At 33.8% G+C, this 12,622-nt stretch overlaps 1 protein-coding gene across 12 annotated transcripts in view; it reads left to right on the top strand.

Annotated features, from left to right (window-relative positions):
• The first annotated feature begins 1,748 nt into the window (after window positions 1–1,748).
• LOC107038969 (androgen-dependent TFPI-regulating protein) overlaps window positions 1,749–12,622 on the top strand; it is a 29,298-nt gene continuing 18,424 nt past the window's right edge. For 3 of the 12 annotated variants that reach the window (XR_001460931.1, XR_001460930.1, XM_015258359.1), the window contains exon 1: window positions 11,091–11,402. Coding sequence is in view for 5 of the 12 variants with exons in the window: in XM_015258364.1 (XP_015113850.1) it covers window positions 7,691–7,846 (156 nt within the window). In the remaining 7 variants the exon portion in view is untranslated. Of the gene's footprint in view, window positions 1,933–5,159; window positions 5,371–6,872; window positions 6,925–7,333; window positions 7,418–7,684; window positions 7,847–11,090; window positions 11,407–12,622 lie in introns of those variants that run through there. The other 9 variants (XM_015258364.1, XM_015258367.1, XR_003783079.1 and 6 more) reach the window with 9 other exon arrangements.

The raw sequence follows: 12,622 nt of genomic DNA, 5'->3' as shown, positions 1-12,622 counted from the left end.
GCGCATATGGTGGCGGATGTATGGAAAAGAATGTTAATGGGGAAATTCGCTTTCTTTAGAAATTTTTGTGCATAAATTTTGCATTTTGTTGTATTTTTACTCGTTTTTTATAGTTAAATCCAAGAAGAGGAGATTATGCGTTAGAATTCTTATGGAAACATTGATATCTATAGACTTTTTCTATAGAATGAATTAAAAATTGTGTATAATATGAATTGCACGGACGATATTCATGAGGATGCATTGTGTAAAAACATAACATAATATGCGGAAAATGCGCGTATGATGGCGAATGTGCGGAAAACAATGTTAAAATAATCTATAACATCTATAGATGATTTTTTTGTTCTTTAAAATGAATTAAAATTGTGCATAAATTTTTAATTTTTAGTATTTTTATTTGTTTTTTATATTTTCCTCCAAAAAAAGCACATTATGCCACTATGGACTTTTTTCTATAGAGTGAATGAAAAATCAGGCATGAAAAAGGCTTGTTTGGTAGAATTCCAATAGAATTTCATCTTTTTGTGAAAATTTTTCTATTGAGACACGGTCTATAGGAATCCCTAGTCAAGAATTTTCTATAAAAAATATCTCAATAGCATAATTTGTATGAAAACATCGGATTCTAATGATTTTTTCTATAGCATATTTTCTATTGAATATTTTCTATAGGAATTTCTCGACCTGAATTCCCTTTGTCTTTTCCACTCTATTTTTCTTCTCCTTTCATTACAAGAGTCAAACAAACTTGGAAATTCGAGCCGAGTAATTTCTATAAAAAGAGACATCCAATAGAATTTTCTATAGAATTCAATAAACAATTCTATTGCATTTCCATTAAACTTTTATTGAAAATTCTATTAGTTTTTGGCCGATTCTATAGAAGAATTTCACAACTTTATTGCGTGCTTGTTTAATAGAAAATATCCGATAGAAACTATTTGACAGAAAAAACAGGAGTTCATCTCTCTATAGCTTTGTCTATTGAAACATTTTCTATAAGAAATTCCTCGGCATGAATTTTGCAAGTCTTTCCGCTCTATTTTCTGTCTCTTTTCATTACAAAACTCAAACAAAAAACTGAAAAATTCGAACCAATGAATTTCTATAGAAAATATTTGAACAGAATAAATTGCATTTGCTTAAATAATCGGCCTCTATTGATTTTTTCTATAGCGTATTTTCCATTCAACACCTCTACTGACAAAACGCACAGATGAGCTGCTGAATTTTTCAATAGAATCGTCCGAAAACTAACAGAAAATTCGATAGAAATCCAATAGAATTCTCCAGCGAATTTCCTAGTTTTTTATATGAAATTTTTTCCATCTGTCGTTATATTTTATGCCATATTTTTTTAAATAAATTGCTCTAGATAATCGAGTGTTATTCATGAACACAAAACGAGAGAATGGATCATTGCATTGGATCAAGTAGACTAGAGAAAAATACGAATAATGCAGCGGAGGAGAATTAAATCGGCGCGGTTTGATGTCAATGTTTTTATTTTCGATTTAATCAGTCGTTGATTACAGATCACGGATCCTCAGTCCTCCCTAGTTCCTGGAGGCTCCATCAGAGGCCGCTGGGGATTCTAAAAAAATATTCGCGGCAAAGTGAAACGGGGGTACCTGCCAGGTGTCGGCAGCGCTGTCGTATCGGGAGAGCAGGTACTGCATTTTGCATTTTTCACTGCTGCATTTTTTTTTCGATTATTATTCTCACTGAATTGATGAGTAAATATTGTGTGGGATTACGAGAGGAGGCTCAGGATGGTGAGAGCGATTATGAGGCGGTAATTGATTCAATTAGGGCGTAATTAGAGTCATTAAGTGGTGGAGGAAGAAATAGAAAAGTTGAAATTTTGTTTTGTGAATATTTTGGAAATTAGCGGAATTCGCGAAATTCGGGAGGAGACAGGTAATAAAGGTGAGGGAATTGTTTACAGAAAATTTTTTGTTGTCAATTTGTGTAGATCTAGTCGTGTAGACGCTAATGGGATGTGAAAATTGGGATTTTGGAAATCAATAGTGCAGTGAGAGAATAGAATGCGGGAAATGAAACTTTAGGTTTTTTATTTTTATTCGTTTTATTCATTCATTTATTCATTCATTCATTTTTTTCATGTCAAAGATTTTATTATAAAATAATGCGAGAGCTGAAAAAAAAAATGTTCAAGAAAATTTTTCTATGTTTATTAGATAACAAGATAAATATAAAAATCAAAAAATTAACTTGAAGTGCGATTTTTGTCTTTAATTTTAATTTAATTGAAAAAATTCAATTAAAAAATGAACGATAAGTAATTGAAAATTTTCAATTCACTATATTTAATTTTACATTTCCTCAGTTGTTTTCAAAGTCCTCGAGAGATTTTGTTAAATCTAGATTTTGAGACATAAAAGATGATTCTATTTATTTATCAATTTATCTATACGCTTTCCAATTCAATTGAATAATTCAATTTTTTCAATTTAATTTTCTATATTTAATTGTAAATTTCCTCAATTTTTTTCAAGTCCTCGAACAATTTCGTTAAGTCCTGATTGCAAGATTCCAAGAAAAAAATAATAATTCAATTTCTCCAATTCAATTGTCTGTATTTAATATTGCATTTTCCTCAATTTTTTTTCAAGTCTTTGAAAAATTCCAAGTCTATTCAAGTTTATCAATTTATTTATTGTTCTACCCTTCCACTACTGGAATACGTTACGTTCGTCCTTTTGCGGTTAATCTCATGTTATCAAGCATCATACATTGCTTGTGAATATTTGATGATGTAAGAATCGCATGCATTGATGTTTTGTTCCCGTCAGCTCAGAAATAGAAACCACAGATAATATTTCATAATCGGATCTCTCCGCCTCAGCTCGTCACTGATAGTTCAATGTCAACTCGAGTGATTATCATCTCTTTATATCTGCGTCTACCGCGGTGTGAAGACTCTTATTAGTATAAAACACATTTTTATCTCTCAAAGAAATGTTGTTGCTCAATAAAAAAAATTATTGTAACGAGCAACAACGATATTTGCAAATGAAAAATGCAGATGATTTCAGTAAGAAACACCGACATCCCATCGATATCGTTATCACCGACGAAACATCAATGGTTTTACGTGGAAAATATTTTAATTCAAACTCGGGAATAATTATTTGATTACAAAGGAATAATTTATTTATTTTTTCCTCGTCGATGCATTCTGCCGAATCATTTCCACCTGCACAGCCAAACACTTCCACTTGTTATTGATTTCTGCCCGTCATCGTTTTTACTATTATATCGTAGAAATGTTGTAATTCTCATGATGATGATCGATTTTCCAACGGCGACTCCCCGCACTCGACATTGAACTTGTCTCGGAGTCGCGTGGCGCAGCGGTTGGGATTTCCGTCGTCCTTGGAATTGTCTGAGAGTCAGCGTTATTCTCTTATACGTGAACATTCGAGGGTCTGCGGAATTTTCCTGTAAGGAATTCTATTGGAGTCGCATTGGGAAATTCTATTTTTTTGCGCCAATTGAATTAACCCTCGATCACTCGCGGCGCCGTCCGTTTTCGTTTTTTTTATATTTTTCGTGTTTCTCGAAGTTTAAAAATTCTGAAAAAATTAGAGCTTCTAGTTCAATCCTTTTATTAAGCGTTGGCGTTGCCCGTTTTTTTCTACGGAAATTTGTTTAGCTGAAAAAAAAAGAAACATCGAACGGACAAAACAGCGGTGCCACGCCGGCCGGTACGCGCGAGCCCCCGTCGACGCCTCGAGCGACAGTGTTGCTAGATTCACTACCGCACTTGGAATGCGCGCATAGCGGGAAGCGCCAAGGTGGCAACAGCGCTAACCATGCGGCGGATGAAGACTGGCGGAAGAGCGCGAGTGATCGAGGGTTAAAAATTATGCGACTTCTCCGTGCGTTTTTAAATAGATATTTGTCTATAAAAAAATCTGTAGACGTCGATTTTTCTATATAACTTATTCTATTGGGATTTCTCAATACGAAATCTTGGACATGAATTTTCAAAATTTTTTTGGTGGATTTTATTATGAGATCTCCCGTGGCCCTTGGGATTGTTTAAGAGTCAGGGATATTCTCTGATTTGTGGCAATTCGAGGGCCTGCGAAATTTGATATGAATCCCGACTGCACTTTGCTCATTTTGCTTCTAACTCAACGGATTTATCGATTTGACCTCTGGTGGCGGCCGTGGCATCATCTGCAGCCGGGAAAATCTCAAAAAAATCAGGGTCGAGAGATGAACATCGAATAATTATGTTTTATTCAAATATTCCTACCCAGTTTTTCTGGTTAAATACATGCAGATGAACTACATGTCGAGTTCCTCGTGACACGCGTAAAGAAAAAAATTAAAGAAAAACCTAGTATTTTCTCTACGGAATTCTGTTGGAGTTCTATTGGAATTTTATTATAATAATAATACTAATAATAATAAATACAGTATAAGTTGTGTAAATTATATCAATAGGATATTTAGTCAAATAACTTTTAGAATATTTGTTAAATTCTATAAATTGTTATTTTCATTCATTGACTAATTGGACATTTTGATTTGATCCTGTAATTGGCCTCACGGACGAAAAAATTTAATAGAAAAATCTATCGAATTCGTTAGAAAATTCTATTGAATTTCTATTGAACTGTTCTATTAGTTTTTGGTCGATTCTATTGAAATATTCAATAGAAAAGTCAATAGAATTCAATTTTTCTATATAACTTATTCTATTGAGATATTTTCCACAGAATTTTCTCGGCTCAAATTGTCCAAGCTTTTTCGTTTGATTTTCTCGATGAGAAGAAAAGAAAAATAGAATAAAAAAATCTTAGTAAATTTGAGTCGAGCAAATTCTATAGAAAATATATGAAAAGAATAAGTTCGAATCGAATTCGATAGGTTTTTTTATTAAATTTTTTCGTGCGTGCTTGCGCTGTTGGATCTCAATGAAATAAAAATGAAATGAAATGAAATGTTAAATATTTTCGTTCGGGCACACGTGTTTTCCTTGTCTCATGCCCCAATCTTCGATCGCCACCCGATTATCTGCGGATGTGAACCGCCAGGGAATTGGCGCTTCCCTTGTCATCAGCGATAAATATTCCGTCGATAAGGACAAGCCCGTGATAACACGTGGAATGCCACCGTAGAATACCGAAGAGGGGCGCTGAAATCCACCACGATAAAGCCAAGATTCATCCGCAAATGGGGGAGTTTCAGCCTTGGCTCAGTTGTCGTTCCGGCCTCGTCACGGTTTCATCGTTCATTCGGCATCACAACGGTCTACCTCGTTATTAATTAAATTCCAGGGGAGCCATTCACCTCTGGCTGGGATACAATAACTTTTTACCGGTTTTCAAGGTGAGTTGAGACTTTTTGCAACTGAGTATTTCGGGGATTTGGGAGTGTCGCTTTTTATTCGCGGGATGGGGAAGTGGAATTGCACTCAAAGTCATCAGCGGGTCTAGCACGCGAGTGAATATTCCCAGGGACGCAATAATTTTTTTATCGTTAGCTTTTATTTTTTGCTCACAGTGGTGAGGCTAATTGTTGATTTAGCCTCGCGATTTCCTTATCTGGAGGGGGACGGCTGTTAAATACTTGTCAAGCAGTTGTCAAGTCATTCAACATGATGACGATTAACACGTACTTGTTATGGTAATGATGTGGCGGCTGTTTAGTGCTGATTATGTTGGGGATTTGCGGATTTTTTAGGGTTTTATTGATTTTTTGAGGGAAGGGTTGGAGGGATTTCATGCCGACTGGATTATTCATGACAGGGTAGTTGGGAAACAGATCCTCATAAAGGAATATTAATGAAAAACTTAATTTTTCTCAAAAAAAAAATCTGGGAATTTATTTTTAATCAATTTTTTCTCAAGTTTCACAAAAAAAATTTTTTTGAAGATATTTCATGGAGATAGAATTATTCAAGATAGTCTAGTTGTGGAACAGATCTCATAAAAAAGTATTGACCAAAAACTTGATTTGTTTCCCAAAAAAAATCTGAGAATTTTTTTCTCATCAATTTTTTATCAAAAGTCACAAAAAAAATTTTTTGAAGATATTTCATGGAGACAGGATTATTCAAGATAGTCTAGTTGTGGAACAGATCCTCATAAAAAAATATCGACCAAAAACTTCACGTTTTTCCCAAAAAAAATCAGCGAATTTTTTTCTAATCGATTTCTTCTTAAAAATTTCCCAAAAAAATTGTTTTTGAAGATATTTTATGGAGACAGGATTATTCAAGATAGCGAAGTTGTAAAACAGATCCTCATAAAAAAATATTAATCAAAAACTTCACTTTTTCCCAAAAAAATCTGCGAATTTTTTTCTAATCGATTTCTTCTTAAAAATTTCACAAAAAAAAATTTTTGAAGATATTTCGTGGAGACAGGATTATTCAAGATAGCCCAGTTGTGGAACAGATCCTCATAAAAAAATATTGACCAAAAACTTCACTTTTTTCCCAAAAAAATCTGCGATTTTTTTTCTAACCGATTTCTTCTTAAAAATTTCACAAAAAAATTGTTTTTGAAGGGATTTCATGGAGACAGGATTATTCAAGATAGCGAAGTGGTAGAACAGATCCTCATAAAAAAATATTGATCAAAAACTCCGGTTCTTTCTAAAACAAAATCTGCAAATCTCTTTCTAATTAATTTCTCCTCAAAAGTTCAACGCAAAATTGTAAAAACCTTATCGAAACCCCCTTATCCCCTCGACTTTCTCACTGACCTGTACCAATTATCGAAACGCCCCGTCTGGAGGTCGAAGGTGAATCGCGAAAAACATAAAAATGAAGGAAATAAAGCGATGGGCATATGCACGCGAGCTATCAGGGACAGACGAGTGAGCAATCGAACGCGTCAGTTCGTAGACGAGCGCAAAGAGTGGCGGACGGTTCAGTCGGTGAGTATGCGTGCAAGGCCGTGAATCAAATAGCGAACTGATAATAACATTCGGGAGACATTGCTTTGCATCCGATATTGCCGGCTGGAGGAAAACCCAAATTATATTCGAGGTGGGAACCGGTTTCCCTCGAGGGACGCGTCAAGGTCCAACGGAACAAGTTCATCCTAATGCAAGTGGGTGTGGACCGGGTGCAGTCAGACTGACAATTGGGATTTCTATTTTTTTTCAATTATATTTTTGCCCAACAGCACATGGATATTCCCAGATATTTACAATTCAGTAGCGAAGTGGTAAAGCGGTTAATGTCGATTTTGACAATTGGCCAGTTTTTAGTGAATATCTCCGAATCTAAGGGAGACAGCTAAATTTTTGTCCAGACCTTTCTTGTAGCACTCAATTTGCTCTAGAAAAAAGGTTATTATGAAAATTTCAGTATCTCCTTTAGATTCTCTGACAGTTATCGTTATGAGAAGATATATGAAATGAGTGGGTAAATATGTTTTATATTATGAACACAATTTTTTGTAATGTCGAAATAAAAATATTTCCTAGTAGTTTTTTAAATTTATTCACAATTTTTTAAATTTACGTAATTCCCATGATTTTTCCCCATAAAAAATTTAATTGAAGGAATTTTCATTCATGCATTAGTGATTTAATCAGATGAAAAGGAAAAGGCTTCAGACACTTTCTTTCTTATCGGAATAATAATTATAACAATCTAATAATGTCAAAAACATTTGTAATTTTGTTGCAGATAAAAATGGGAACTCTATTGAACTTGTTTCACCTGACGGCATTCACCGCCTACGGTTTCACATTGTACGAGGCATTTTTCGATTTGCACATACCGATGCTGGCGCACAAGTTCAAAAAGTTTGACCCAGGCCAATTCAAGTACCTGACGATCTGGGGAGTGGTGAGTACAAGTTATTCATTAACCCTACTCTGGTCACCTGACGGGAAAAAGCGACTTTAGTCGCCTTCGCGGGAGAGTGCCGCCGTGTTATTAGGCTCCAGCGTTGCCGAATCCACTCTACACTTCCCGGGCGCGTTTACCGAGTTCTCAGCAACGTCGCGCAACAGGCAATTTCATTTAACACGGGAAAAAATTGCTCACCTGTTGGAAATAATTTTTTTTCTCCCAGAATTAAGGATACAATATTGAAAAAAAAAATACTAGAATTTTCCAGATACTTCAATTGACGAATTCAATTTTTCTCAAATTTTTCCGGTCAACCCGTCGATGGCGAGGTGAATAAAACGACGCGTTGCGGCAATTCCCTCGCATGGTGACCAGTCTAGGGTTAACGGAATAATCAACTTGGCCGATACGCTACCGCGTATCTCGATCAATCATTAATTCAACACATTTCCTGGTATTAGCGATCGGCATCAATCATTAGTATTTGGTATTTTGGTATTTATTATACTGTCTGGTATTTTGGGCACGTGGATATTCCACCAAAGATCCATTAAACCATAATTCCTATCATGTAACGGGTAATCAACTGTACAACGACTTTTCTCCCCTACGAATCACCAACTCATCCAGTGACCCGTTATGTATTATTATGAATCCCCCTTTGATCGTTGCGCAATAACAAATTCAAAAGGAGTTATGTAACGTGATAATAACCGTCGCATAAGGCTCCGTATTTTATCTGGAACAGTTTACCTTCGGTTTCGTGAATCTCCGGAGAACAATTGAGGAGAAAATCTTGATTATCGGTAATTTAATTGTGAGGTGGACAAATCCAAACAGATGATCTACACGGAGACATTTTATTTAACGGAACTAGAAGTTTTCGACAGAATTTCTCTTTGTGTACAATCAATTCTCCCATTTATTGCATTGATTTTACAACTTATGCTATTAAGACATTTTCTGTAGAAATTCCTCGGCTAAAATTTTTCAAGTTTTTTACTTCAATTAAAAAAAATGAAACTAGAAGAAGAATATAGTGCAGACTTGAAAAATTCCTAGTGAAGAAAGTCTATAGAAAATGCCTCAATAGAAAAAGTTCTATAGAAACATGAAATTCACCTGATTTGTTCTACCGAGCGATTTCAATAGCATATTTCCGGTCAAAAACAATAGAATTTCATTTTTATATTCTATTGCGATATTTTCTATAGAAATTCCTGCGCTCAAATTTTCCACCTTTTTCTGTTTGATTTTTATAATTAAAATAGAAGAATAATAGAGTGCAAGAACTTGAAAAAATTCTATAGAAAATTCTATATATATATTAAATTCACCTGATTTGTTCTACCGAGCGATTTCAATAGCATATTTCTGGTCAAAAACAATAGAATTTCATTTTTATATTCTATTGCGATATATTCTATAGAAATTCCTGCGCTCAAATTTTCCACCTTTGTCTGTTTGATTTTTAAAATAAAAATAGAAGAACAATAGAGTACAAGAACTTGAAAAATTCCTACTGAAAAATTTCTATAGAAAATGCCTCAATAGAAAATTCTATAGAAACATGAAATTCACCTAATTTGTTCTACCGAGCGATTTCAATAGCATATTTCCTGTCAAAAACAATAAAATTTCATTTTTATATTCTATTGCGATATATTTTATAGAAATTCCTGCGCTCAAATTTTCTACCTTTTTCTGTTTGATTTTTAAAATTAAAATAGAAGAACAATAGAGTGCAAGAACTTGAAAAATTCCTACTGAAAAATTTCTATAGAAAATGCCTCAATAGAAAATTCTATCGAAACATGAAATTCACCTGATTTGTTCTACCGAGCGATTTCAATAGCATATTTCCGGTCAAAAACAATAGAATTTCATTTTTATATTCTATTGCGATATATTCTATAGAAATTCCTGCGCTCAAATTTTCTACCTTTTTCTGTTTGATTTTTAAAATTAAAATAGAAGAACAATAGAGTACAAGAACTTGAAAAATTCCTACTGAAAAATTTCTATAGAAAATGCCTCAATAGAAAATTCTATCGAAACATGAAATTCACCTGATTTGTTCTACCGAGCGATTTCAATAGCATATTTCCGGTCAAAAACAATAGAATTTCATTTTTATATTCTATTGCGATATTTTCTATAGAAATTCCTGCGCTCAAATTTTCTACCTTTTTCTGTTTGATTTTTAAAATTAAAATAGAAGAACAATAGAGTACAAGAACTTGAAAAATTCCTACTGAAAAATTTCTATAGAAAATGCCTCAATAGAAAATTCTATAGAAACATGAAATTCACCTAATTTGTTCTACCGAGCGATTTCAATAGCATATTTCCTGTCAAAAACAATAAAATTTCATTTTTATATTCTATTGCGATATATTTTATAGAAATTCCTGCGCTCAAATTTTCTACCTTTTTCTGTTTGATTTTTAAAATTAAAATAGAAGAACAATAGAGTGCAAGAACTTGAAAAATTCCTACTGAAAAATTTCTATAGAAAATGCCTCAATAGAAAATTCTATCGAAACATGAAATTCACCTGATTTGTTCTACCGAGCGATTTCAATAGCATATTTCCGGTCAAAAACAATAGAATTTCATTTTTATATTCTATTGCGATATATTCTATAGAAATTCCTGCGTTCAAATTTTCTACCTTTTTCTGTTTGATTTTTAAAATTAAAATAGAAGAATAATAGAGTGCAAGAACTTGAAAAAATTCTATAGAAAATTCTATAGAAACATTAAATTCACCTGATTTGTTCTACCGAGCAATTTCAATAGCATATTTCCGGTCAAAAACAACAGAATTTCATTTTTATATTCTATAGCGATATTTTCTATAGAAATTCCTGCGCTCAAATTTTCCACCTTTTTCTGTTTGATTTTTAAAATAAAAATAGAAGAACAATAGAGTGCAAGAACTTGAAAAATTCCTATTGAAAAATTTCTATAGAAAATGCCTCAATAGAAAATTCTATAGAAACATGAAATTCGCGCCTTTTTTTGTATTTCTTCCATGAACCACTTTTTATCGCCCATTTTCAGCCGGAAAATGATAGAATTCCCGCTAGAAGTTCAAACGAAGCCCAAGGTTTTCCGATAAAATTCATTAGTGAGTGTCATTGGGCTGTCGCGCACGCCGCAGCATCCCGCCCCCACCCCAAGACGTTTATATACACTGTCAGCTGTCTCCAACTCGTACTCTAGTCGGGTTCTTCAGTAAGTCAAGTCTATTCAGTCCAGTCGCGTCAATACTTCGAGAGGTTTTGAATTACCACTCGAATTTCGTCACTGAAAATTCCGAGAAAACGCGATAACTTTTTATCGCTATCGTCGCCCGTGTGGTTCGCGGTTTTTCTGTGGTGAATTATGAATAGTTTATGCTTTTGTTGAATACATTCGCGGTATTACGCTGCACCACGCGGCGACCCGGAAGTACACAGCAGACGCGAACAATTATTTCGCGGGAAGACACGCCCACAAAAGCTCGGACGGTTTCTCTCGCGATCCCCGAAAGCCAAAGGGTTCAGTAGGTTATGTGGAACGAGGATTTGGGGGCAATTGGGGGGAGACAGTGGGAGATGCTCTGATCAATTTTTTCGGGTGTTGAATTTCATGTTTTTGGTGTTGTGGTGTTTTTGTGATTGATTTTTAGTGCAGGGGACACGGGTTTCCCGCGATTATTATGTAACTCAGGGGTATTTGCATGAGAATATTTTATTTATTTATTTTTTTTAATTTTCATTTGGTTTCACGCAAGAAAAAGTTTAATAGAAAAACCTATCGAATTCGTTAGAAAATTCTATTGAATTTCTATTAAAGTTTCTATTGGTTTTTGGCTGATTCTGTTGACATGTTCAATAGAAAACATTCAATAGAAAAAGTCAACAGAATTTGATTTTTATATATAACTTATTCTTTTCATATATTTTCTGCAGAATTTGCTCGACTCAAATTTTCTAAGTTTTTTTCATTCTGTTTTTCTTTTCTTCTCATCAAGAAAATCAAACGAGGAAACTTGGAAAATTTGAGCCGAGGAAATTCAATAGATTTTTCTAACGAATTCGATAGGCTGTTCTATTAAATTTTTTCGTCTGGGTTTTTATTCATTTTTGAGGTTTTTGTTAGGTTTTAGGGGGGAGTTGGGTCGCTTGGGCTGTCCTAAGTCGTCCATATCTACTTATCTAGTGGTGATATCGTTGGGGTCAATTAGGTTTCGTTGCGCCTGAAGAAAATATCTTGAGAATGAGGAGAAAAATAATGTATCAATTCAAGTTTAATTAACAATATCTGCGGTGTTCTGAATTTTCGTCTGATTTTTCTGTGTCAAATCCAGGCAATTTTTATCATTTTTAATTTCTACTGAAATTTCTGGAAATGTTGTTATTCAAAAATTGAATATTCCGTTGATTTTCTGTTCGAATAATCTGAAAATTCATAAATTACTCGATTTTTCAGTTCAATTATTCCGTGAAAATTGGGAAAACTTGTCATTTTGTTTTTGAATGTTCATGTTCCACTGAAATCTCATGAATTTCCTTGAATTCTACCAAAGAATTGAAATTTAATAGCCATTTTTCGTCTGATTTTTCTGTGTCAAATGCAGGAAATTTTTATCATTTTGAAGTTCTACTGAAATTTCTGGAAATGTTGTTATTCAAAAATTGAATATTCCGTTGATTTTCTGTTCGAATAATCTGAAAATTCATAAATTACTCGATTTTTCAGTTCAATTATTCCGTGAAAATT

This window comes from Diachasma alloeum, unplaced genomic scaffold (assembly GCF_001412515.2).
Source record: "Diachasma alloeum isolate Michigan unplaced genomic scaffold, Dall2.0 Dall_scaffold_00289, whole genome shotgun sequence".
NCBI classification, from domain to species: Eukaryota; Metazoa; Arthropoda; class Insecta; order Hymenoptera; family Braconidae; genus Diachasma; species Diachasma alloeum.
Note: the sequence above shows the minus strand (reverse complement) of the source record. Positions and strands in the feature narration are given on the sequence as shown.